Raw genomic sequence first — 22,305 nt, 5'->3', positions numbered from 1 at the left:
TCCGCGCTGCCCCAGCACAGCCCCACGTGTTGCTCAGGGCCAGGTACTGGTCCCCAGCACGGCGTGTGGCTGCTGGCTTCCCGGGGAAGGGTACAGCTCAGCGGGAAGGTCCCCAGGGCTTTTACTCATCTCTATAAACGCAAGCACCCACCTGCCTGACTCCAGGATGGCTTTTCTTCCCCAAAGCATTCTCTTTTTCTTTTCGAAGCTCTCTCTTCCTCCTCTTAGACTTCTTCTTCAGCTCTTCTTTCTCCTTCAAGCGTTCTAGTTCCTGCCGGTGCTTTTCTTCACGTTCTTGAGCCAGCTGCTCCATCTCCCTTCAGCAAGCCAAAGAGAAAACATCCCTGAGAGTCACTGCCAGAAATCTGGGCTCGCTGCAACCCCAGCTGGTCCTGCACTTCGCTCATGGACCCTGAGGCCAGGCAGAACTATTAGGCCATCTCTGTGAGCTTCCCTCAACCTGGCGAGGTGGGGAACAACCCAAGTGAGGAAAGGTGGGAGGGCACCTCCAGGGCCAGCCAAATTTAAGCCTTGCAATCATAAGGTTTCAATTGTGCGACCTGGGCGATGAGGTCCACCTGGACACCTCCAGCACGCTGCCAAAGACTGATCCACCATCTCTCCACACTGATGCCTGAAGACCTCTCTTGATTTCCCAGTTTAAACCAGCTCACAAATCACCAACACCTACTCATCCCTGCACTACTACTTACTTGGCTTATCCAGCTCTTCTTCTCCCTGGGCATAGCCTGCTCCTTAGGGAGAATAATCATAGCAATTAGAAAGCAAAGGCTGCAGGAAATCCCCTCCTCCAAAACAGGCTCGGAACAATCAGATCTCCTGCTGGAACCCAGCCATGACCAGGGAAAACTTGTGCTGTCTGTCCTAGAAATGATAATTGGAAGCAGCCCTAGTGGTCTCCTCCCAGGGAAACAAACTTCAGCCAGGAATGAAAGAATGGGGCTGCTTTGCTGGATCAGAGCTTCTCCCAGGCTCTCCTGCTGCTGCTGAGCCTAAGAGGCACCAGCTTTTATGGCTGGTGTCACTCAGTAAGGAAAACCTGGGGAGATCAGCATCGCAAGGACGTCACCTACGGCAGGACTGGTATCTAAACCAAGGCAGCGCAGCTGCGCCTCACACCAATCCATGCCACAAACCCTCTGGTTTGGTGAAGAAGGGGGATGAGTAAGAGGAGAATCAGCATAATTAACTTCGAGACACTTGTAAGCGCAGTGACGAGGCAAGCACAGAGCCCAGCTCCTTGCAGCCAGTGTTTAAGCTGGAGGGCTCACCGCTAAAGTGGAGAGAAGAAGGAAGAGAGAAGAATCCTCTGTTGGGAACCAGGGAGGTGGAACTGGCCATCCTTGTGCTGCCTGTAACCGACACTTGTGGCCTTTGCTCTGTAAGCCCTCCAAGCTCAACCAAGGTCTCCGGAGCAGGGAAACCCTTCAGGGACACAATCCTGGGGAACTACCCACGGGAGGTTTACAGACCTCTTCTTCCTCTCACGCTGGACTTGTCGTATATAGTCATTAAACTGAGCTTTCTGCTCCTCAGTGAGGGCATCATACTCGTCCTCATCCATCTCCCAGAGATGTGCTTTCTCCCTCCTGGCAGCTTCTTCCCGCTCCCGTCCTTCAGCACAGACCAGAGGAGAAACCATTAGGGACTGCAAGCAGGGCTTGCTGCTCTGGGCGAGCTTCACAACTCTGCCCTGACGCAGCCTATCATCCTGCCAGGAGCTACTGGGGAGCCCAGATCCCTGCTCCAAAATTCAGATAATTCCCCCAAACTCTCAGCGGTCAGCGAGTTCCCATGCCTCGCCTGGCTCATGTGCACCAGTGGCGTGGTGGTTGGTTACTGAGCCACAACAGCTTGCACTTGTGCCCGAGCTTGAACATTAGAGACTAAGCTAAGTCTTACAGCCTCAGCTCTGCTGTATTTTAAGCAATGGTGAGCTGAGCGCTGGCTACACTGAAGCAGAAGGTGCAAAGGTTAATAAAAACTTTTCTTACAAGCTCTGCTGGTAACCCAGATATGCACGGATAAGGTTGAGGGCTTGAGAGGAAAGATTTGAGAGGTATGGAGACACAGAGTCTCACCTTCCTGCTCTTTTGCGGCTGTCTCCTTAGCTTTCAAAGAAGCATAATCCTGGAACAGGTTCACAAAATAGATATAAGGCCGATTTCCGACAGCTCTAAGCAGGCAGAAGAGAGCAGACGCCATGCTGTGCGCAAAGAGGGTCTCCAGGCCATCAAACACCACTCCCTGGTAGCAGTCGCTCAACTGCAAATAAAGTCGAAAAGGAAGCGAAAGTCAGCTACCGCATGCGCCGGGCTCTCAGCTCGTCAGTAAACCCAGGCGTCAAAGGACGCCAGCCATCGTTGTTCCAAGCACACCAGCTCAAACAACCTCCGATCCTCCCCAGCGCTCTGCAAACTTACGGCATCTGCAGCTTCACCCAAGGATCCCTGCATGCAGCCCAGGACTCCTCCAACAGCAGATATCGACCTCCTCCTCCCCAAATCGTACCTCGTTGCCTGTCTCTCTGTAGCAGGAACGGATCCTTTGCCCGCAACCCCATGTACCTGCAGCCTTTCGGAGAGGATGGCCACCAGCAAGTCCTCAGGCAGCACGCAGCTCATAAAGCCCAGCTCTCCCGCGGTGCTGCCGCTGATGCTCAGCCATTGCTGTGCAGGAACGCAGGGAAGGGGAGAGATGAGATGAGAACTAGATGAGCCCTGCAGCATTCAACACCACAAGAAAAATAAACCACTTTGGAAACCCCTGAACGATTCCAACCTGCTCTAGTTGAAGATGTCCCTGCTCATGGCAGGGAGTTGGACTAGGTGACCTTGAAAGGTCCCTTGGGACCCAAACCCTTCTGTGATTCTCAAAGGCAACAGAAAGGTCCCATGCGTTAAGCAGTGCAGAACACGCTTCACCTGGGAGCCCGGCGGATCTGTTAGGTGCTGTTTCTGGGGTTGGGATGCGTGGTCGTCTGTCTTCCCCTTGCCCACTGCGGTGCTCGCCCGGCCGTGGGAGTCGACGGACTGCAGGCTGACCTTGTCCACAGAGTTGGACCGGCTCTCCTCCGGGCTGTGCTTGGCCTCGGCACTGAACCACGGGCTGAGGGAGGCGTCTGCGTTTTGACCTGCGGAGGGGCCAGACGGCTCAGCGGGGCTGGCGATGGGCACCTTCCACCCCAAACGGGGCACAGCCTCACGCCCTGGCAGGGACGCCGCACTCATCCGCCAGCCTGCTGGGCACTAGCAGCACTGCTCTCCAGGAGCAGCTCCTTCCCTGCTTTTCCTACTAGCATGATAAAGCACACCGTCACCTACTGGATTTTAAAGCCACAGAGTTTTATTAATGCACGGCCCCACGTCCCTCCTAAAAATGCGTGTGCACGGTATCTCCCCTGTGGATCAAGGCAAGGATTTATCCTTCAGGACCATTGTTTCCATGCCTTGCACCCATCCTGCATTCTCACACAGAGACTGTAACACGCAGCCCTGCCCCAGCTGCATCACCCATCTCCACTGGAGCTAAACCCCCCATGGGGGATAACCCCACCCGGGACCCAGACCTTTTTTTTCTTCCGCCAGCTCCCAACCCAGCCAGGCTGAAAGCTGAGCAATGCAAAACTTCTCCCACCAGAGCCAAGGTTTGGCCTCACCCTGCAGAGCTTCGGGGCACCAACTGCTCAAGAAAGTTTCCTAAAAGGCTCCTGGTCTCGCACGGAGACCACCACACCAAGCACGAGCTGCGTGACCTGACAGCGCGTACAGGAAAACCTCTGGAGAAAAGCGCTCATCTGCAGCGTCCCTCTCATCTGAAACTCCCCGGGGAGGTTACTCTTCCCTTCCTCTCATGTGTTTCTGAAGCCACACTCAAAGGCAGTCATCTAGTGCTTAATGAGCTGCTTCAGAGGGCTTCTTCCTTGTTAAAGCGGGCAGTAGTTCTGCCTGATGGCCAGGAGCAGCAAGCTGGATTCAGCTTTGAGGAAATACAAAACACTCTGAGAGAGACAAAGGTGTGCTCCTCCGCTCCTTGAAAAAGGAACATGTGCCAGAAAGCCCAGGAGCAGTAAAAGTACCCGTCTGAACCCTTAAAATAGAGATTGGAATTTTTTTTTTTTTAAATAACCAGAGGTGCTTTGTGAAATGCTTTTGCGTTTCTACACCCTGCGCCCACGTTCCCTAAGAGACACAAGGGCTGTCAAACTTCTTCTCTGGACCAAGCAGAAGTAGATAGTCACGGCGGGTTTCCAAAGCACTGCTCTGGCTCCAGCATTTCTCCTTACCAGCATCCTCTGTCTCCTTGTGGCCCTGCTCAATGGCAGCCCTGATGCACAGCTCCCGGGCACGGAGCCCTGCCGAGCTGCTCCTGTCCACGATGGCTTCTGTCACCACGGCGTCGATGGACAAGCAGGTAGCACCATAATATTTGGACAAAGCGACCGCTGCTACTGTCTTTCCTTGAGAGAGGGGAAGACTGCTTGGTGATACTTGTGCACGAGGCTCTGGAAAGCCCCCAAACAGGACGTCAAAGTTTCAGGGACAGTCAGAAAGCAAGTGCCCCTTTGGGGGAGACGGCGAGGGAGGCAGCTGGAGCACGGTTAGAAGCGTTGAAACTCTAGAGCCAGGTGAATCATCTCCACCTCAAGTTCAGCTGAGGACTTTGTCCCTTGTGGTGACCTCACCCCTGGGCCAGGACATCGTCTGGGCACGGTTTGGGGGTCAGTATGGGCTAGGGACTGCTCCCAGGAGGCAACACGGACGCTAGGCAATGTGGTCCCATGAAACAACGGGGACACAGCCACCCTGTTTGGGGGAATGACACCTTAGCTGTACGGACTCAAGATGAGCCACACCACTTGCACCAGCTAGGGGAAGGCCTGGGACCACTTCACGTACCAGCAGAGCCGTGGCTTAGCTCCTTTCATTTCAACTGGTCAACCAAGCGCCGCGGTCCAGCAGGGTATGTCTCTGCAGCATCCCCCCGCCCTTGCAGCCAAGGGCTGTGGCTCCCGTACCTGTCAGGGGTGCGCCATGGACAATGACGACGATCCCTCTGCGGTTTCGGGCTGCACGCCCTTCTGCAGAGGTATCGATGCCAAGGTGGCGGGCGATGGCCCTACAGACAGGGCTGTCGTCCAGTTCTCCCACAGCCTCCTTGCTGCTGGTGGTGCTTTGCTGATGCTCTGCTGTGCAGAAAGGGGTAGAAAAGTCAGCCTGCTGCCTACCGGCGATCCTGATCTTCCTCCCCATCCCTTCAGATCTTGGGAGAGGAGACTCTGCTGAAACCAACATCACACCTGAGGTCTCACTGTGCCCTTCCTCTAGGCTTGTACAGGTCAGCGGCTGCCCTAGGTGCTGGTGAAGGTGCCTGTTCAGAGGTTCAGGTGGCAGAAAGAGGAAAGAATGAGCATCTAGCAATACCTAAAGAGACTGGGCCAAGTCTCCTTCCATGAACTGTCAAGATGGTCCTCATGGGAGTTTGGTCCCGGGTTCTGCTGAGTAGTGGGGGGACAGGCAGAACCCAGCATTTTCCATAGTCCCACGGGAGAGGCTCCCTTTGGGGATCAAGCAGTTATCCAAAAGCCAGATGCTTTAGGAATATGACACACGAGGAGATGTGGCTGGGCTCGGAAGTTGCCATAACAGCATCCGCAAAGAGCTCCCAGCTCTGCCCTTAGGAGGTCACCGAAAGCCACCTCAGCTTGCAGTGCCACAGAGGACAGAGAGCGCGCTGCCCTGCCCTGCCTGGGAGAGGGAACAGCATCAACCTGATCCCAGCAGCTCTGGGGGGCAAAGGTGCTCATTTGGCAAAGCTGGGGAAAACCTCCCTGGCCTCTCACTTGTCCCTGCCCCAGACTCTTCTCAGGATCCTATAGACTTCATATCGAAGAGCGGACTCAGGGCCTAGGGAAGCGAAGATGGCACCAGGCTGCAGGGAAGTGATGGAGGTGACACTGAAGTCCTGCACTGTGGCCCTTTCGCCACAAAGGACATAAAATAGGTGAAGAGCTTCGGGTTATTACCTGTTGCTTGTCTTTTCTCAACACCTTCCTCCTCCTCTTCTCCACATTCAGATTTAGAGTCCACCTTGTTGGCCTGGCTTTCATCAAAAATGGAGGAGAGTACGACTGAGCTATGGGATGAGATGGTGTGAACGACCCCAGCAGAGTGCTTTCCTCCTTGATCTGACAAAGACTGGGCATCTTCAGAGATTGCTGAGGAGGAAGGACATGAGGAGGGAAGAGGGTGAACATGGCCAGGCAATCTGCTCTTTGCCATTCGCCACTTTGCACAGCCAGATGCAAAAGACAGAACATTTCCCAAGGAGAGAGACTCCCAAGGCACTGAGAAGCCTGTCCAGGTTGTCTCTGCCCTCAGGGGAATTTTGAGCTTGTACTTTTATTGCTGGGAAGGAGCAAATATAAAATAGCAGTGATATTAGACCTGGTCCTACTTGCTGAAGAACCCATCCAATACCCAACCCTTTGTGTCTGAGGGACACAAGGGGACACCCTGATGATTTCCCCAGCCTGTGGCGGGCAGGTAGGAGCTTGCTTTGGCTGCACTCAGAGCTGGTAGAGGATGCACGCTAGAAACCACAGGACCAGGAATTCCTCCACCAAATTGGGGAACAGCCAGCTGCTGAAAGGACGGTCTTTCCACAGAGGACTAGGTCATGGAGAGCTCAAGGTATGTGGGCTGGACTCCCTGCTGCGTCCACACTCAGGAGAGCCAATGCCAAACCCTCACCATTGTCCTGGCCTGCTGGTTCCCCAGTCCTGGACTTGGCCTGCTCATCCTGCAGCCTCTTCTGGTCCTGATAGTACTCCAGCACCTCTGGGGGCAGCTTCTCACCCGGGGCACGCGGAGGCAGCAACAAGGTGTTGTGGCCATCGTAGTCTTTCAGCATCCGCAGGATCTGCATGCACAGGGAAGAGAAACCATACACGGGATGCATTTCTTGACCTTCATCACATGAACAGACCGCCCTATCTTCTCCTTTATTCCCTCCCTCCCAACGACACGGACCATCCAAGCCCCTCCGCAGCCTGCCAGCAGCGCGGGCTGACCCTGAAATGCCACCAGGCTTTGCCCTGGGGACGCTTCCATCTCCCCGGCACACGCCTGGGAACGCTGGAGCGCTGCGAAGCTACGAGAGCACATGCGTGGGGACCAGACCTTCCCGCTCACCTGCTCCTCAGCCAGGTACTGCTGGTCGAACTCCAGTGAGTAAAACTCGATGGGGAACGTACACGGGTTCTTCACCACCACTGTCCCCTCTGCGCCATGGCTGTATGGCAGTAACGGTCCCAGCTCGAGCACCGAGGGGCTGAATTCTAGCTGTGGCTCCAGTCCATGCCCCAAGACCTGCAGATGGAGGTTCTGGCTGCTCTGGCAAATGTTAATTTTCAGCTCGTTTCTGTAGGACTTCTGAAAGAGAAGTGCAGAAAGCTCCTCCATGAAGTCCCAGTTGACAAGGTCCCAAATTCAATCCTTGCCCCAAGATCGGGGTGTTATCAGTACCTCTAAGGTGAGTGGAAAACAAGTATTTACTTCTAGCAGGGGCTACAGCATCTGCATGCTGGTTCTGAGCAACTGGGATGAGTCATGGTGTGAAGTGTAACTGGGTATTTGGGTATCAGATGGATCCAAAACGGTCCATCAGATGTTTTCACCTAGTCGTGAGGGAGCGCGATGCTCATGAGAAAAGTTCTCAGGGCTACGTCGCTGCAGGGGAAACTCAGGCACGGTGGCTACGGGGCTTGCAGAAAGCTCCATGTGGAGGTAGACTTCATCTCCTGCTCCCTGCGCTCAGCTCTGGTTACCACGCTGCCCTGCAAGACCTCCTGCAGGTGACACCCGCTGAGCTCACCTCTTCCGTGGGTGAAAACCTGACTCGCACGTTGCACCGCTGTCCTGGAGCGAGGGCTCCAGCCGAGGGCAGCACCTCGAAGATACACGGCTTGGCCTTCAACTCTTGAAGCAGCTTCCGACGCGCACTCACTGGCAAACGTTTGTTCACCTGAGCACAAAAAACAATCATGTGAGGTCTCGTTGGTCTGCGAGGACGGACCCTCGGTTCCTGCAGTTCTCTGAGATACTGTCACAGCTCTGGGAGTGCCCACATCCAAACCAGCCGTGGCCTAGAACTGGAGCGGAAACATGCAGGCAGATGGGGAGGCACTGTCTGAGGAGGAGAAGGAAGGGGTGAAGGTGGCAGAGAAGCAAAGCATCAGCTAATGAACAGGTTCAAGTGAACCAGCCTTGCTCTGTACCCTCAAGTGAGCTGTAGCCCAAGTGCTCAGGCAGCCACAGGGGCAGAAAAGGCAAGAGAGGCAAAGAAAATCCAACCAAGAAGCTGATGTTACACCTTGTCTGGGCTTTACCTTCTTAATGGGCTCATTCATGGTGATGAACCATTTACAGAGGACCGGGAGCTGGTTGTGGAGCTGGACGGTTTCTTCCTGACACTGCCCGCACTGGACAGCGGAGAACTCCAGCCTGTCCCTGGAGAGGCAGAGGGACGGCACAGCCACATTGGCACGGAGGCGGATGTGACACGTGGGGCCTCCTGCTACCTAGTGAAGGACAGAGCATCCGGCTGAGAGCCCTGGGGACATCTGCTGCTGCGCCCTGCCTGCAGCCCGCCCCGAAAGGTGCGGCACCTTGATGGGCAGGAGCGCGTCCACCTCTCCCAGCGCCACGTTGGTGCTTTGTGGGTCGAAGCGCACTTCAAACGTCTCCGTCTCGCAGTAGGGCAGGTGCTTCACACGGTCCAGCTCCACGCTGAAACCTTGAAGAGATGGAAATAAAGCGGCTGAGACACGCAAGTGACATGAAACATCCCAAGCACGTTAAGGCCATGCGGGTGCCCTGGCTGGCAGCTCTGTGAAGAACCCCTTTGCATCTCCGGAGAAGCCTGCTGCTTTTCCTCTCTTGTTACCACTCAAGGAGAAAGGGTTTTCACAGCCAGAATCCAGCATCCACGTGGTCAAAAGGAAACACTGGTGGAAGAGCACCAGCAATTTCTTCAGCAGGCATCCCAGGGAACGATGCACAGACCTCTCTGAAGGAGAATTTCCAACAAAGACTCCCCCATGCCATGGTGTTCCCTGGACAAAACTTAGAGGAGACACCTGACCAGCCCTCAGACACAGCGAGTCACCGTTTGATGGTACTGCAGCCTTACCTTCCTGTTTTGGAAGCCTATTTTGCTACACCATAGGACCTCACAGCCTCTTTTCTCAATAAAGGCCAAACACAAGTGTTACGATATCATGAACTCTACACAAAGCTCTTCCAAACCACAAAGGGTCCGTCTGTTTGCAACCCAAGCCCACAGAGTGCACAAGGATACTTGGCTAATGCTCATGGTAGCCAAGAGCAGAAGCCGCCGAGAGGTGACCAAGGTGATCAGCCCATCTAGCCCCTGCCACGAAGCATTAGGGCAGTCATTAGGCCAGGTCTGCTGGCCAGGAGAACTCCGGCTCTACAGCAGAGGGCAGGGGGTCCTGAGGAGGGAAAATCTACATGAACAAGCACTCAGAAAAAACCTCCCCATGTCCAGTGCCTTAAGCTAATCTGCTAAAGCTCCTTCAAGCCCACGTGAAGTTTCTCCAGCACAAGTTACCTGTGTCACGCAGGACCCGTCCATTGGCATGGAAGGACACAGGGAACTGCCCGGTGTTGGTGATCTTCACGATGTGTGTGTGGATGTTACCCGGAATGACGTAGCCAAAGTCCAGGACATACTCGGGGAGCTGAGCTCTGAAAGGAGGAGTAAGGACGGTCCTTAAACCACAGCCTGGCTACGTTTCCAGGTAGGTGGAAGATGCAAATAAAGTGGATATTTCTGTCTTCACTGCTGTAAAACTCAGCTCAAGCCCATGAAACCCAAGGCCTGACCACCTACTAATAAGGCTTTGGTAAGTCACGTGGAACGTAGGTCCTAGGTTTTATCAGCTACCAGTAGGACCTTAAAATAAAATTAGTTTAAAATAGATACTGGTCACAGCTCCTCTGCTACGAAAAGCCACTGTAGGTAAGTCCACTGGACCTCCACTGGTCTCAGAGGAACTGCTAAGCCTGGTGTACAGCCCAAGTCCAAAACTGCTTCAGGACCTTGTAAATAAGATTTGTCCCCTGAAGGAAATCTTCACTGCTCTGCAACCCGATCCATTCCCAAAGCAGCACCAGTAAATGCAGTAATCAACACCTACAAGGTTCATGGAAGGGTCCTTTTCCAGAGTGATCCCACTAGGGAAAACACATAAACGATCTGTTTTGCAGAGTATTTTCTTCCTGAACTGGAGCCTACCGTGCCCATGCCTTGTCACAAAGTTACCTAGATAAGCCCTGCAGTCCCACCACCATCCAAGCCAGCTGATTTGGGGTTTGTCACGCTACTGCTTGTGCGATTCCCTGCTCTTTTTGCTTAGTGTGATCTGTTTGTTGGAAAAAATTTGCCAGCTTTGAGTCGCCTCTTTCAGAGCTGGTCAGCAGGGATGGGGTCCCACGCCACCCGGATGGCCTCGATGGGGCACTGGAGCCCCCTCAGCTCTAAGAGCAGTCATCAGCGGGGAGCTGAGCACCCCCAAAGCTCAGGGTGGCACTGTGGAGGCGAGGACACTCAGCTGCTCACAGGGAGCATGTCAAAGCTGTCAGGATCAGACCCCTTCTGAAGGCCCTCAGCTCTGCAGACACAAGGAACTCTTGGGAGCAGGGGTGCACCACTGGGTGTTACCCTTGGGGTGCCTGGAGGTAGGGTATGGGAGTCCCCACTAACTTGAGAAGTCTGCGACGAGCACGCTGGTCCAAGGCAGCATCCTCCGGGGGAGCAGAGGCGAGAGCTTTCTGCTGCTCCAGGGCGTGTTCCTCTATCAGCATCTGCTCCATCTGCATCTGCAGCCGAGCGTCGAACTGCAGGAGGAAAGCAACGACGGTGGCTGGTCAGCAAGGGTCCTTCCCAAGGCACAGGCCTGTCTCCGAAAGAGGATCCCACCCTGCTCTCTTTGAGGGGGGTGAGAGGACCCTGTCGGCTCACTGCTCAGTGTCTGCGACACCTCCTGCTTGCTTCGCCAGGACCTTACCTGAAGGGAAACCAACTCCAGCATCTTCGCCTGCCCAGTCACTGTTATAAAAGCTGGTCTGGCCAGACGGACAGACAGGCAAGCCAGGAACCTTCCAGTGCTCCAAGTATTTGCCTGCTCCCAGACACTGCCAAAGCGGCTTGGACAAAAGCTCTCTTGAAGAGGGAGCCACGATAAAGCTGGAGCCTCTTGGAGATGAACACGGGCAGCACAGTCCCAGGGCGCAGCCAGGCTACTGCCATTGAGCTCTGTAAACCTGGCAGGGCTTGGGTTGGGAGCAACAAATACCCCAGCGATGACCTGCATCTCCATCACAAGGTACAACGAAGGGTGAGGGCAACGGAGCCAGTGAGGGGTCTGGAGAACAAGTCCGACGAGGAGTGGCTGAAGGAACTGGGGTTGTTTAGTCTGGAGAAAAGGAGGCTGAGGGGAGACCTTATCACTCTCTACAACTACCTGAAAGGGGGTTGTGGTGAGGTGGGGGTTGGTCTCTTCTCCCAAGTAACCAGCGACAGAACGAGAGGAAATGGCCTCAAGTTGCACCAGGAGAGGTTTAGATTGGATATTAGGAACAATTTCTTTATGGAGAGAGTGGTCAAGCATTGGGACAGGCTGCCCAGGGAGGTGGTGGAGTCACCATCCCTGGAGGTGTTCAAAAAACGTGTAGATGTGGCACTTGGGGACATGCTTTAGCGGGCATGGTGGTGTTGCGTTGACGGTTAGCCTTGATGATCTTAGAAGTATTTTCCAACATCTCTCCCTGGGGTAGTCAGGAAGCTCATGCATCTACGGGAGGGACAACAGCCAGAGTGGGCAGCCCCTGGGGCAACGCTGAGCTGACACATGGTCGTGGCCAGGTGTGGGCAGGGAGTTCCCAAGCGCCAGCAGGGCACCAGGAAGCCTGCTGCGGGGTGCAAGAGGCCCAAGTGACACAGCGGAAGGGTGGCATGTGCCAAACGGGGCAAGCAGCCATTCTCACCATGGTGCTCAAATCGTCCGTGTGGGGCTCCGTAGCCGCAGCCTCCCCCAGAACATCCACTTCATCTCTCTGGCTGTCTTTTTCCATCTTTTCTTTCGCCTCCTTGAGGACCTTCTCATATTTTTCATTTCCTGAAGGAAGAAAACACCCACAAATATAGAAGCGTGGGCACAGTGCCCTTCCTGTTTAAGCTGGGAAGCCCCCAACTCCCCCGACACCGGCCTCTCCCAGAAACATATCGCTCAAGCAACGTATGGAAAGTGGATGCTGCTTTCCCTCTACGAATCCTGGTGTTCGCTCCACTCATCTTCCTCCCCACGTAGGAGCATCTCATCCCCTAGCAATGTGACCCAAATCCAACCCTGCCAAAATCGCTGCCAGCCTGTGCTACAGCTTCCCCGGGCATTGCTGTCCAGCCATCACCTTTCCAGGACTTCAACAGATACGCTGGCAAGCTCTCCAGGATGGTTCCCGGGGCAAAGCCCACACAGGCTCATCTGCTAGAGGCTCGGGAGGCAACCCGAGGGCTGAGTGTTGGTCTGACAGCCCTGAAACCTCCAGGCTTGGCAGAGGTGGGTGCGAGGTCCCCTACGGGCATACGGCATGGGGGAAAAACCAGGGGACCTTCCTGGGGAGCAGCCAGGCAGTGCTCACCTTGGATGTTCCTGGGAAGGTCTAAGTAGATCCTGGGAAAGCTCCCTTCTCCTTTCAGGGAGATTTCTTCTGGCTCCAGGTGACCCACTTGGATCTGGAAAGTCTTGCAAAAGACTCCAGGCACTCCCGGCAAGTAACAGACTTTCAGCACTTGCTCCATGCCAGGTCCAACATAACCCTGTAGGGCGAGAGAAGAGGGAGGGAACTCACCAAAGAGGGTTTAACGGAGGGATGGCTCAGACAATAAGACATGCTGAGAAGAGAAGACAGGTTCTCATATATAAGAAAACGTCAGACGACGACGCCTTCTAGCTCTCTCGTATCCCAAAGCTCACGTCTCCTACACCAGGATGCAGAATGTCCTTCAGAGGGCTTGTAGGGCTGCAAGAGGCTTCTTGTAAGGCTGCTTCCCACAGCATAGACTGCCCTTTGCTCGGCACGAGCACAGCTCCTCTGCTAATGGTGTTCGCCCTCCCCTGGCAAGAGCGAATAAATAAAAGCTCTTTTACCAGCCACTGTAGAAGAGCAGTGAAGTGCCTGCACGCTCAGCAGGGCCAGCAGCTCCCATCCCAGCAGGTCAAGTGGTTCCCCAGGGTGGTGACCAGGGACCTGACCCCTCATTAATAGGTCCCAACCAAACATCTCCTGCCCATGTGGTTACACCAAGGGCGCATGAGCCTATCCAGGCTCACGGTGACCTGCAAATACACATCTCTGGAAAGGCAGGAGCAGAGATGAGCTGCAGCGAAAGCGAGCCCTGCCAAGCTGCCAGCACCAACGATGCTGCCAGAGCATCACAGCTCTTGGACCCCACAGCGGGTCCAAGCAGAGCTGTGTCTTCAGAAGCTCACAGGAAGAGGGCATCAGCGTGCCATCCCTCGCAGGAGGCAGGCACGAAGGAACGTGAAAGCCATTTGGCTTCCTCTTCCCATAGCAAAAAGGGACATAGCTGGGAACACGGCTCCGGCTTGAAGCCATCTGCACAGCACCGAGGAGTTGGGATGAGAGATGCTCCTGGAGCAGCCTGCTCCTGCACGCAGCACTGCACTGCCCGGTGATGGCGGGATGCTGCATTCCTTCCCCTTCCTTCCCGTTCCAGCTCCTCCTTTTTCCAGCCCTGCTCCTCCCCGGCCCCCCCACCGCCCCACAAAGGTGCTGCAAAGCAGCAAAGCTGGAGGAGCGACGGATCAGTGCAGGGGCCGTTACCATTTCTGCCGAAGGGGCTTCATGCCCAAGCCAGAAAGCATTTAAGGCTCGCCTTGCTCGCACTGGCAGAGGGCAGGCAGACGGAAATCCCATCCGCTCACGCGACCTGGGTAAGGTGACTCTCAGGAGAGCCTGCACCGTCCGGCTCCGGTGCCAGCACAACCACAGAGCTCAGCAGTTGGAGCCCAAAGAGCAACCGAAGCCAGCAAGGGACTGCGCTTGCTTGACCTTCCCTGCCCCCCAACAGCGACTGCTTACAGCCCTGTCTCTCCTGGCTGGGTTTTTTTTTCTTTTTTTTTCCCCCCTTTTATTTTTTCCCCTATGACCCCTCCGGGGCAGCCTGATGCAGGGCCGGGGTTAACCATCGTGCCGCTCACCGTGCTGGGCGCGACCAGGGGCACGCCGGGCAGAGGGCTGCCTGCCGTGGCCGCGCTGGGGCTTAGCACCACGTAGGTGAATCCCACCTTCCCGCTGTTCCGCAGGGTGATCTCCGCTTCGGCGACTTTGTTAAACAGCTGAAGAGAGGAGAGAGGAGGGGGAAGTTGAAGACGCAGGTTCGCTGCTGGGAAGCTCCAGCTGCTTTCGTTGGGATGCGAGCTGATGAACGCGACGCAGGAGAGAAGCAGGGGCAGAGGAGGTATGGGCGCTCAACTGCCCTGGGGAACCCACAGCCCCACACAGGTATTTATGGCAGCACGCACGAGTCCAGTAACGCCCACGTAAAGATCAGTAATAAATAAACCGGGGGACAGCCCGGCCCTGGAAACATTCCGGGTCAGGTTGGACGGGGCTCTGAGCAACCTGAGTTGAAAACGTCCCTGCTTGGAGACAGGGCTTGGACTAGATGACCTTGAAAGGTCCCTTCCAACCCAAACCGTTGTATGACACAAGTCCTCTGCATTTTAAGGTGTCATCTGAGAGCTAGCGGAAACACAAAGGCGGCGCATTCCTTCCACTGGGAAGCTTATTCTGTAACCAGCTCTCCTTGCTTTGGGGCAGGGGATGCTCTGTGGTCTGGTAAGCAGCCCTAAGAGTCTGGAAATATCGGGGCCGGGGTGTGGGGCTTAACTGAAAATAAGTAAAGCAGAGATTATTCTGGGACATTCTGTCCAGCTACAGTGACTGGAAGCCCAAGTTAACTTTGTCCCTGGTTTATTTTGTTAATTCATCAAGAGCATTAAAAGAAAGCATCTCCTTGGACCTCAGGCTTTAGGAGCGGATCAGCAGATGGATGTCTCTGGGCATGTCCCTCTCGAGATGACCACCGGAACGCTGTCTGCCTCAGGAGACAGTGTTAGTTACCTTGAGCAGAAGGAACGGACAACTTCGGAGCGGGGGAATGACAAAGTAGCTGGGAAGGGTACAGAGCCCTAGACCTACGGGGGCAGCAACCTGCTGGGGACGGTTTTGAGACAAGGACCTCTGCCAAGGGAAGTGCCCAGTACCTGCAGTCCCCAGTCAATCTCCGTGATGTCTAGGAGGTAGTTGATGAGCGAAGCCTCCCCACGCAGCACCACCTCGTAGGTCGGGCCTCCCTCCACTTTGCACAGAGCCATGACGCGGGCGACGATGTTTGCGTGGCCAAAGAAGGTGAAGGTGACCCGCTGGCTCTCACCTGGCTGCAGCACACCATAGAGCGGTAGGATGTCGAAAACCTGGAGGTAGGGGAGGAGAGATCAAGATGTTGAGCGTTGAAACAGATGCAGAAGAAAAGCCATGGCTTGAAGCAAAGGATAGACATGGCTGGAGGGGCCTCTTCCTCAAACACAAGGCAGTATCATCCTAACCTCATCGTGCAGGAATAATGCCCTCCGCTGCTGCACAGGTTAACGTCCTTGGTCAACCCTATGACATGTCTCGCACGGCCTCTCCAATGACCAGTTGCGTCAGCAGTGCTGTGCGATGAGCTCGGAGGGGTGTGAGGCCACCCTGTGAGCAGCATCGAGGGCCACCAGTGGGACTGGGGGCTACATAAGCAAGTCAGATTCCCGCTTACCTCCTCCATTCCCAAGGCAAAGGGATCTGTCTCCATGAACGTCATCAATTTCTTCATCTCCACCAGGCTCTGAGTCTCCGCAGCACCTCCCAGCTCCGCACCAGTGGATGGTAGCAGCTGGAAAACAAGCACCGTGGGCTGCAGTAAGCAGCTGGCTGGTCTGGGTGAGACCACTCTGCTGTAGGCTCCACCACCTCATCCAGCCAGGAGCAGCTGAAACAGGACCTGGGTGCAAGATCAAGTAAGGGTATGTTCATGGGGTCAGTGACATGTGGGCCCAAGCCCACCCAGAGATGAGACGTGGGCTCCGTCTGCAGCTCCTACACACAAGCTTGCACAAGGAAGCTGGGTGCACCCGGCACTTAGTCCTGGCAGAGCCCTCAAGGGCATTTTGCACCTTCGTCCCAGCCTGGCTTCACTCACTCCTGCCCAAGGAACATGCTGAGAATCCCATGCCTGCACAGGTTAGATCCTCCATGCCAAAAACAGCAACACAGCCGTGAGTGAGAAGTATCAAAAACAGGAAAATAAGGACTTGGAAAGCGCTTGGCACTTTCAGATGGTGGTTAGGCTTCACCTCATGCACTCATCAGGGCTGGACAGCTGAGGATCTCTGGCGGCGTGTCCTTCTCCAACGGCACCTTCCTGAAGACGACACCTGAGATGTTTTTCTGTCTTGCAGCGGCCAAGAGCTGGTATTGCACCTCAAAGGGGCCGTCTTTCAAAAAGAACCTCGTCCCTGGGCTTCCGACCCCGATTTGTAAATGAGGGCTTTGTGATTGCTCTTGAGGTTTAAGAATAACTGCTGCTTTGCTAACGTGAAGTGCTTTGTGCTGCGGCCTTGACTTCAGCACACTCTACAAGAGTATTTACAGGACATCCGTAGACCTACTCAGAGGCTACAACTCGCCAAGAGATAAAGCGCCGGGGAGGGGTGCTTTATCATGTTTTTATGCTCTTTCAGTTGCCTCCGCGTTTTCAAACCCAGCAAAGCTTTGCCAAGCGCATATTCCCAAAGATGCTACAGGGTGTTACAACCTTAGAACTGCCGACATTCAGACGTGAGCAGGCGCAACCCCTCTCCTTGAACTTAATGCCGACGCTGGCACTCCCTGAACCTCTCATGCTCTCTTACAGCCTCTTCTATTGCCCCAGGAGCAGCCTCTGTCCCACACGATGCAGAAGAAGATGCCAGCTCCCACCAGTACCGAGGTCAAGCTCCAAAGCAGCGAGGTTCACCAGGAAGGTCAGCAGATCAAAGGCAACATTGTCTGCAAAGCCTTGTTTTAGAAAAGTTGGCTCTGTGGCCACCACTGCAATATTGGGTCCTGGGGGAAGGCAGAAGGATGAAAATGGGTGGCTTGAGCTGGGGTTGAGAAGGCGGTATGTGGAGATCAGTGCTTGGGACAGTTTGATACAGGAAGGAAACTGGAAGCCTTCACATCACAATGCAGATAAAAGCCTCATTTGATGTTGTAAAAAAAACCAAAAAACAACACCAAAACCAACCCACAAAACCCACAAAACAAAACCCAAGGAAGCAACACAAAAAAAAATCCCCAACCCGGCATAGGTCAGGAGAATCTGAGCCAGCTTTTCCGAGTAAAACTATTCTATTTCTCCCTCTCCAGAAGCCCCATGCCCCACTGCTGAGCCCATGGGGCAGCAAAAAGGGAGGTCGGCACGAGCACGGCTTTGTGGTGGCAAGCTGGCGGGGGGCAACGCAGGCGGTAGGCGTAGAAGAAAAATCTACCTTTTCTTCTAGGGAGTCATCTACATCTGCTGGCTCTCGGAGAGGACTCCCCACTGCTCCCGGGGTTTCAGCCGGCTCCTCCGCACCCCCGTCCCTGGAGCTGCTCTCTGCAGACGCCGAGTGCTCCGACCAGGGTCCCTCCTCCGCCGGTTTGATGAAAAATTTAGGTGCTGGAGGGCTGAACCTGGAAAAGAACACAACTTTGGGCAGGGACTCGCAGCGGGAGGGAGGGGAGCCTGCACGAACAGCTCCTCGGCGGGACGCGGCCCCAGGGTGGGCACTGGTGGTGTGAGGTCAGTCATGGGTCTGACCCAGCAGCTCCAAAACCGGGATGGGGCAGGTTGACGTTCGGGGCTGGCGGTGCAGGCAGCTGGTTGCAAAAAGAAATGGAAGAGGACAGATGTGAACGGCTTATGAGGGTATAAAAAGCATAGTAGAAGAGGACAAGAGACGCAAACCGGGCAAAAAAGCGAGGCTGAGACTCAAAGGGGCAGAACCAGACAGCGATGAGCCAGCACAGACCCACCAGTGCCCTCCTAAAAGCACCCGCCGCCGTGGACTGTGCCTTCCCCCCCATGAGGGCCAAAGCAAGAAGTTTTGCAGCTCTGCTAGATGTTTATCACAAATATCCCCCCGATAATCACACGCAGCCGTAGGTCAGCACAAGCGCATTCCCAGCTGGGAATTCCGTGCCCTTCGCGATGTGCTCCCAAAGGAGTATTTGCCTTTGGCTTTGTAGCTTATTAGCGAAGGCTGGTTTTCATTTCTGGATTAGAGGTTCCGCTCTTCACAGCTTCCAAGAGATCCCACCTGACTTGTCCTTCTTACAACCACCTGCAAGAAGGAGGCTTGGCCCAGTTGAGCTGCTGGGACCCCACGGGGCACTCCGAGCCAGACCTTGGCACCGTCCCCACGGAAGAACAAACCCGGACCGGAGGGGACAAAGGCGTTCGCGTGCCCCTGCCCAACTCCAGTCCCACATGTGCGACCTTCACTCCCCTCAGCCGGGGCACCTTACTACAAACCTCCAGGGCCAGGAGCACCTCAAAGGCCCCCAGCTAGGGACCAGTCCATGCACAGCTCTGGCTGTCGACCACAGCAGTCACCCCAAAACTGCCAGCTACGATCCATCCTAGTGAGGAGACGAAAGCGCAGCTCTTAGAGCCGCTTCCGATAAACGCCCCGGGTTAATAACAACTCCCAAGGAGAGGTAAGCCCCCGAGAGGGGAAAAATCCATGATCGTTTGTTAAATTACCTTTAGTTTTATATAATGGTTTGAGGCAACTTCACAGGACCGCGGTGCCTAGACAACATCACTAATATTTTTCACTCTAAAGTAGAAGCCCTTTGGGACCCGGTGCTGGGAGATGATGCCGTTAGCACGCAAAGCGACGCGCAAAGCACAATGAGGGATTTTTTCCAGTGGGGGAAAATAAAACTGAATAACAAGAAGAGTAACGTGAAAAGGGAGGGAGCGAGGAACCCAGGGTGTCAATGGAAAGCTGAGCCCCGAGACCAGAAGTGCTCCTGGCGCTGAAGAAAAGGGGGTTGTCTCGGAAGAGGAGAAGGAAGGGGAAGATAACAAGACGTTCAGCATCAGCGCAGGCTTCAGGCAGCTCTTTCTCTGATGTGAATTGGGACTTTCTGGGCGTCCCCCAGCACCTTCAGGCCAAGGCTGTGAATGCAGGGAGGAAGGCAAAGAGCAGAAAGCCGTTCCTCCACCTGCAGAGAGGACCCATCCCAAACCCAAGGGGCCAAAGGGCTGCGCAAGTACCTCCACCAGCACCGTGGAGCTGCGACATGGAGCCTGCGGACATAAGCAGGTCAGCCAGGAGATGGAGGGGCTGAAAGCAAGGTGTGAACCCCTCTGGGTCCACCTCATCCAACCCGGCCACCCCTCAGATGAGACAAAACGCACCCAGGAATTATCAGTAGGAATTTCCTGGGAGCACGGGCAGATTGACATCAAGGAGAGATGAGTCCTTCCTCCTCGGGCCAGGACAACCTCATGCCACTCACCATCCCCAACCTTTGAGACATTAGGAAAGAAAAAAAATAATCTCAGCCTATCTCCTGAGCCTGCTTCACACAGCTTCCCACGCCCACCTCCCAAAATAGAGGAGCTAGAAATCACACCGCTTCTGCAAACTACGTGTGAAGATTCACGCCTGATGACGTGACCCTGCCAGCTCTGGCTGGGCGAGAGCCACCAACGTCAGGACAGTCGCCCCAAACCTCGAATGGGAATGCCCGCGGTCCCTGCCAGCACCAAGACGCGTGCCACAAGCCGTCACCCCTTCACATTAAATGCGAGACTCTTAACAGGGCTGAGACTGCGTCCCTCATGCGTGGTACCCGCACACATCCTTGCCCAGGGCTACCGCTGGTGCACCCATCAGGCACAGTGTGAAAATGAGCCTCCCAACAAAGGATGAGCTCTTTTCAGGTTCTCACCAGAGACCGCATGCCCATGAGGCATCTAAACAGGCTTACAGGCCCCTGCGGTGCACTTCTATTTCTCCTTCAGGCCACCAGATGCATATTAAAAAGGCACTTGGGGAACAAGCCATGGCCAGCTCAAGGCTGTTTGCAACTGAAAACAGAATAATATCGTACAGGAGTAAACTGAAAACCTTCCCAGTGCACCATGTGGGAACACTGGGCTTGAGCTGGGCCACCTGGCCGGCAGCACAGGAAGGTGGTGGTGATGGTTTGCCCTCCTCAACAGCAAATCTTAAACTGCATTTCATCCAAATGGCCCTGACGACTCTTTCTTTGCTAGGATAAATTCCTCTGCTGAGCTAAGGTTTGTGTATTTACGGAATTTACTGAACCACTCGTCTTCACCGCCAGGCAGTGAAGAGAAGCAACATGACTGAAGAGAGATCCAACACCTCCAACTTCTGCTGTACACGTGCTGGAAATGATTCAGCTTGATTCGGTGTTCATCTGAATGCAGTGAGCGGTCCTGGGGATGTCCCACTGTGACCAAGTAATAATTAACTCGCAGTTAATATGCGGTTTTAACAGCCACTTACTTGAGTCAAAAAATGTCACTTTTGAGAGACAAGGGAGAATTTTAATTTCCTTTTTTTAACATAGAAATTGTGGAATGGATGCAGGGATGCTACTACTGAAAAGTGAAGTGTCCCACATCCCTGGGGCAGCAACCAAAGCTCTCCAGCACCTCTGAGCAGGAGTCACAGGCTTTGATTTTTAGATGCGCCAAGTCCTGGGTTCCACAGACCTCAACCGTCCCACCACTTTCAACGAGAAGAGTCAAAGGAGGGTCTGAGGCCCCTCAAGCTCCTTCCGATGTAGCTTGTGCCTCTCGCAGAGGATTTCCACAGGACGTGGCTGGTGCCGTTTTACACGGTGCAAGCGCTAAAGCTCCTCAGCCGCCTTGGTCCAACTTAAGCTGGATCAGGGCCAACCACTGCTGGTGCGGCACATCTTCATGGAGGTCACCCTTGGGCGGCAGTACTCGCCTCCCTCAACGAGTTATAGCCCTGGAAGAAGCCTCCACTGACTTGACTGGAATTATTCTGACTCACCCTGATTTTACAGACAGCAAAACATTACCCATTAAGTCCTCTCCTTCCTCATGCTTTGCACACCAGCCAGGTGATTTATAAGCATCAGGTGAGGCGGTAGGAAGCTCCTGATTCCCTATCAGCAAAAAGCACTTCTCAATCAGGCTCTGGCCAAAGGTCCCTCAGAGCAAATTAGTGGCTCTAACGAGAAACACAATTTGTAGTCTTTGTTCAAAATTAAACAAGCCCCAACAGCTGTAATTTGGAGGTGCTATTTAAAATAATCAGCATCAATTACAACCTTACCAGCTATTTCAAAAATGAGTTCTGCAAACAGACAACTGCCTTGACTCCCACGGCTGGTAGCAAAGGAGGAGAGATGTGCTCCAGCCATCTCTGTAGCAGGGACGTGGATGTTTACCCTTTGAAGATTCACCATTTCAGGACACGGGTTAGTGGGCATGGTGGTGTTGGGTTGACGGTTGAACTTGATGATCTTAAAGGTCTTCTCCAACCTTAATGTTTCTAGGATTCTAAGATGTCTTCATGGGGGCAAGCCTAAGAGCTTGACAAACCATGAAGGGTATGGCTGCAAGGGTTAAAAATATTAGGAAGCAGTGGGGAGCCGAAGAACTGGTTGAGCACAACCAGCTGAGAGCAGCAGGCTGGCTCGGGGTGCATTAGACAGGCAAGCAGAAGGCTCCCAGCCACAGGAAGAGATTTTCTTGGTCTCTCTGTTCCCCAGGGCAAAGGCTGCAGGAGATCGAAGCTGGATCTCAACAAGTTTGTGAAAGGGATGGCCAGGACACAGCCTGAGACGGCAGGGAGCAGATGAAGGGGCTTGGCCGGCCAGCTTCACCCTACAAGAAGCCAAAGAGCAGCTCAAGCCCGAGCTGAGGCATCCTGGGGGTCAAGGACCAGCACGTACCCAGGCTCTTCTCAGGCACCGCTATGTTCCTGGTGCCTCGCTGCACCCCATGGCAGCGCGCAAAGAGCTCGCAACCCCTGGCCAAGCAACCTCCGGAGCACAGTGGCTTGCAGCTGCACCGCAGGGAAACCAAACCAGGAGG

At 54.5% G+C, this 22,305-nt stretch overlaps 1 protein-coding gene across 1 annotated transcript in view; it reads right to left on the bottom strand.

The window, feature by feature from the left end:
• The window catches only part of HYDIN (HYDIN, axonemal central pair apparatus protein), a gene marked incomplete at both ends in the record, with an annotated part of 93,733 nt that overhangs the window by 31,511 nt on the left and 39,917 nt on the right, over positions 1 to 22,305 (bottom strand). Inside the window, 21 exons of the mRNA XM_010288184.1 lie at positions 152 to 317; positions 1,494 to 1,635; positions 2,103 to 2,286; positions 2,589 to 2,741; positions 2,946 to 3,154; positions 4,307 to 4,480; positions 5,039 to 5,209; positions 6,047 to 6,226; positions 6,768 to 6,942; positions 7,215 to 7,454; positions 7,897 to 8,046; positions 8,411 to 8,602; positions 8,690 to 8,817; positions 9,655 to 9,791; positions 10,810 to 10,943; positions 12,093 to 12,223; positions 12,747 to 12,924; positions 14,330 to 14,467; positions 15,398 to 15,607; positions 15,949 to 16,065; positions 17,702 to 17,885. Coding sequence (XP_010286486.1) covers positions 152 to 317; positions 1,494 to 1,635; positions 2,103 to 2,286; positions 2,589 to 2,741; positions 2,946 to 3,154; positions 4,307 to 4,480; positions 5,039 to 5,209; positions 6,047 to 6,226; positions 6,768 to 6,942; positions 7,215 to 7,454; positions 7,897 to 8,046; positions 8,411 to 8,602; positions 8,690 to 8,817; positions 9,655 to 9,791; positions 10,810 to 10,943; positions 12,093 to 12,223; positions 12,747 to 12,924; positions 14,330 to 14,467; positions 15,398 to 15,607; positions 15,949 to 16,065; positions 17,702 to 17,885 — 3,493 coding nt within the window. The remainder of the gene's footprint in view (positions 1 to 151; positions 318 to 1,493; positions 1,636 to 2,102; positions 2,287 to 2,588; positions 2,742 to 2,945; positions 3,155 to 4,306; positions 4,481 to 5,038; positions 5,210 to 6,046; positions 6,227 to 6,767; positions 6,943 to 7,214; positions 7,455 to 7,896; positions 8,047 to 8,410; positions 8,603 to 8,689; positions 8,818 to 9,654; positions 9,792 to 10,809; positions 10,944 to 12,092; positions 12,224 to 12,746; positions 12,925 to 14,329; positions 14,468 to 15,397; positions 15,608 to 15,948; positions 16,066 to 17,701; positions 17,886 to 22,305) is intronic.

Source organism: Phaethon lepturus, unplaced genomic scaffold, assembly GCF_000687285.1.
Source record: "Phaethon lepturus isolate BGI_N335 unplaced genomic scaffold, ASM68728v1 scaffold18665, whole genome shotgun sequence".
Taxonomy (NCBI): domain Eukaryota; kingdom Metazoa; phylum Chordata; class Aves; order Phaethontiformes; family Phaethontidae; genus Phaethon; species Phaethon lepturus.
The sequence above is the reverse complement of the archived record's forward strand: the minus strand, read 5'-3'. Positions and strand labels throughout refer to the sequence as shown.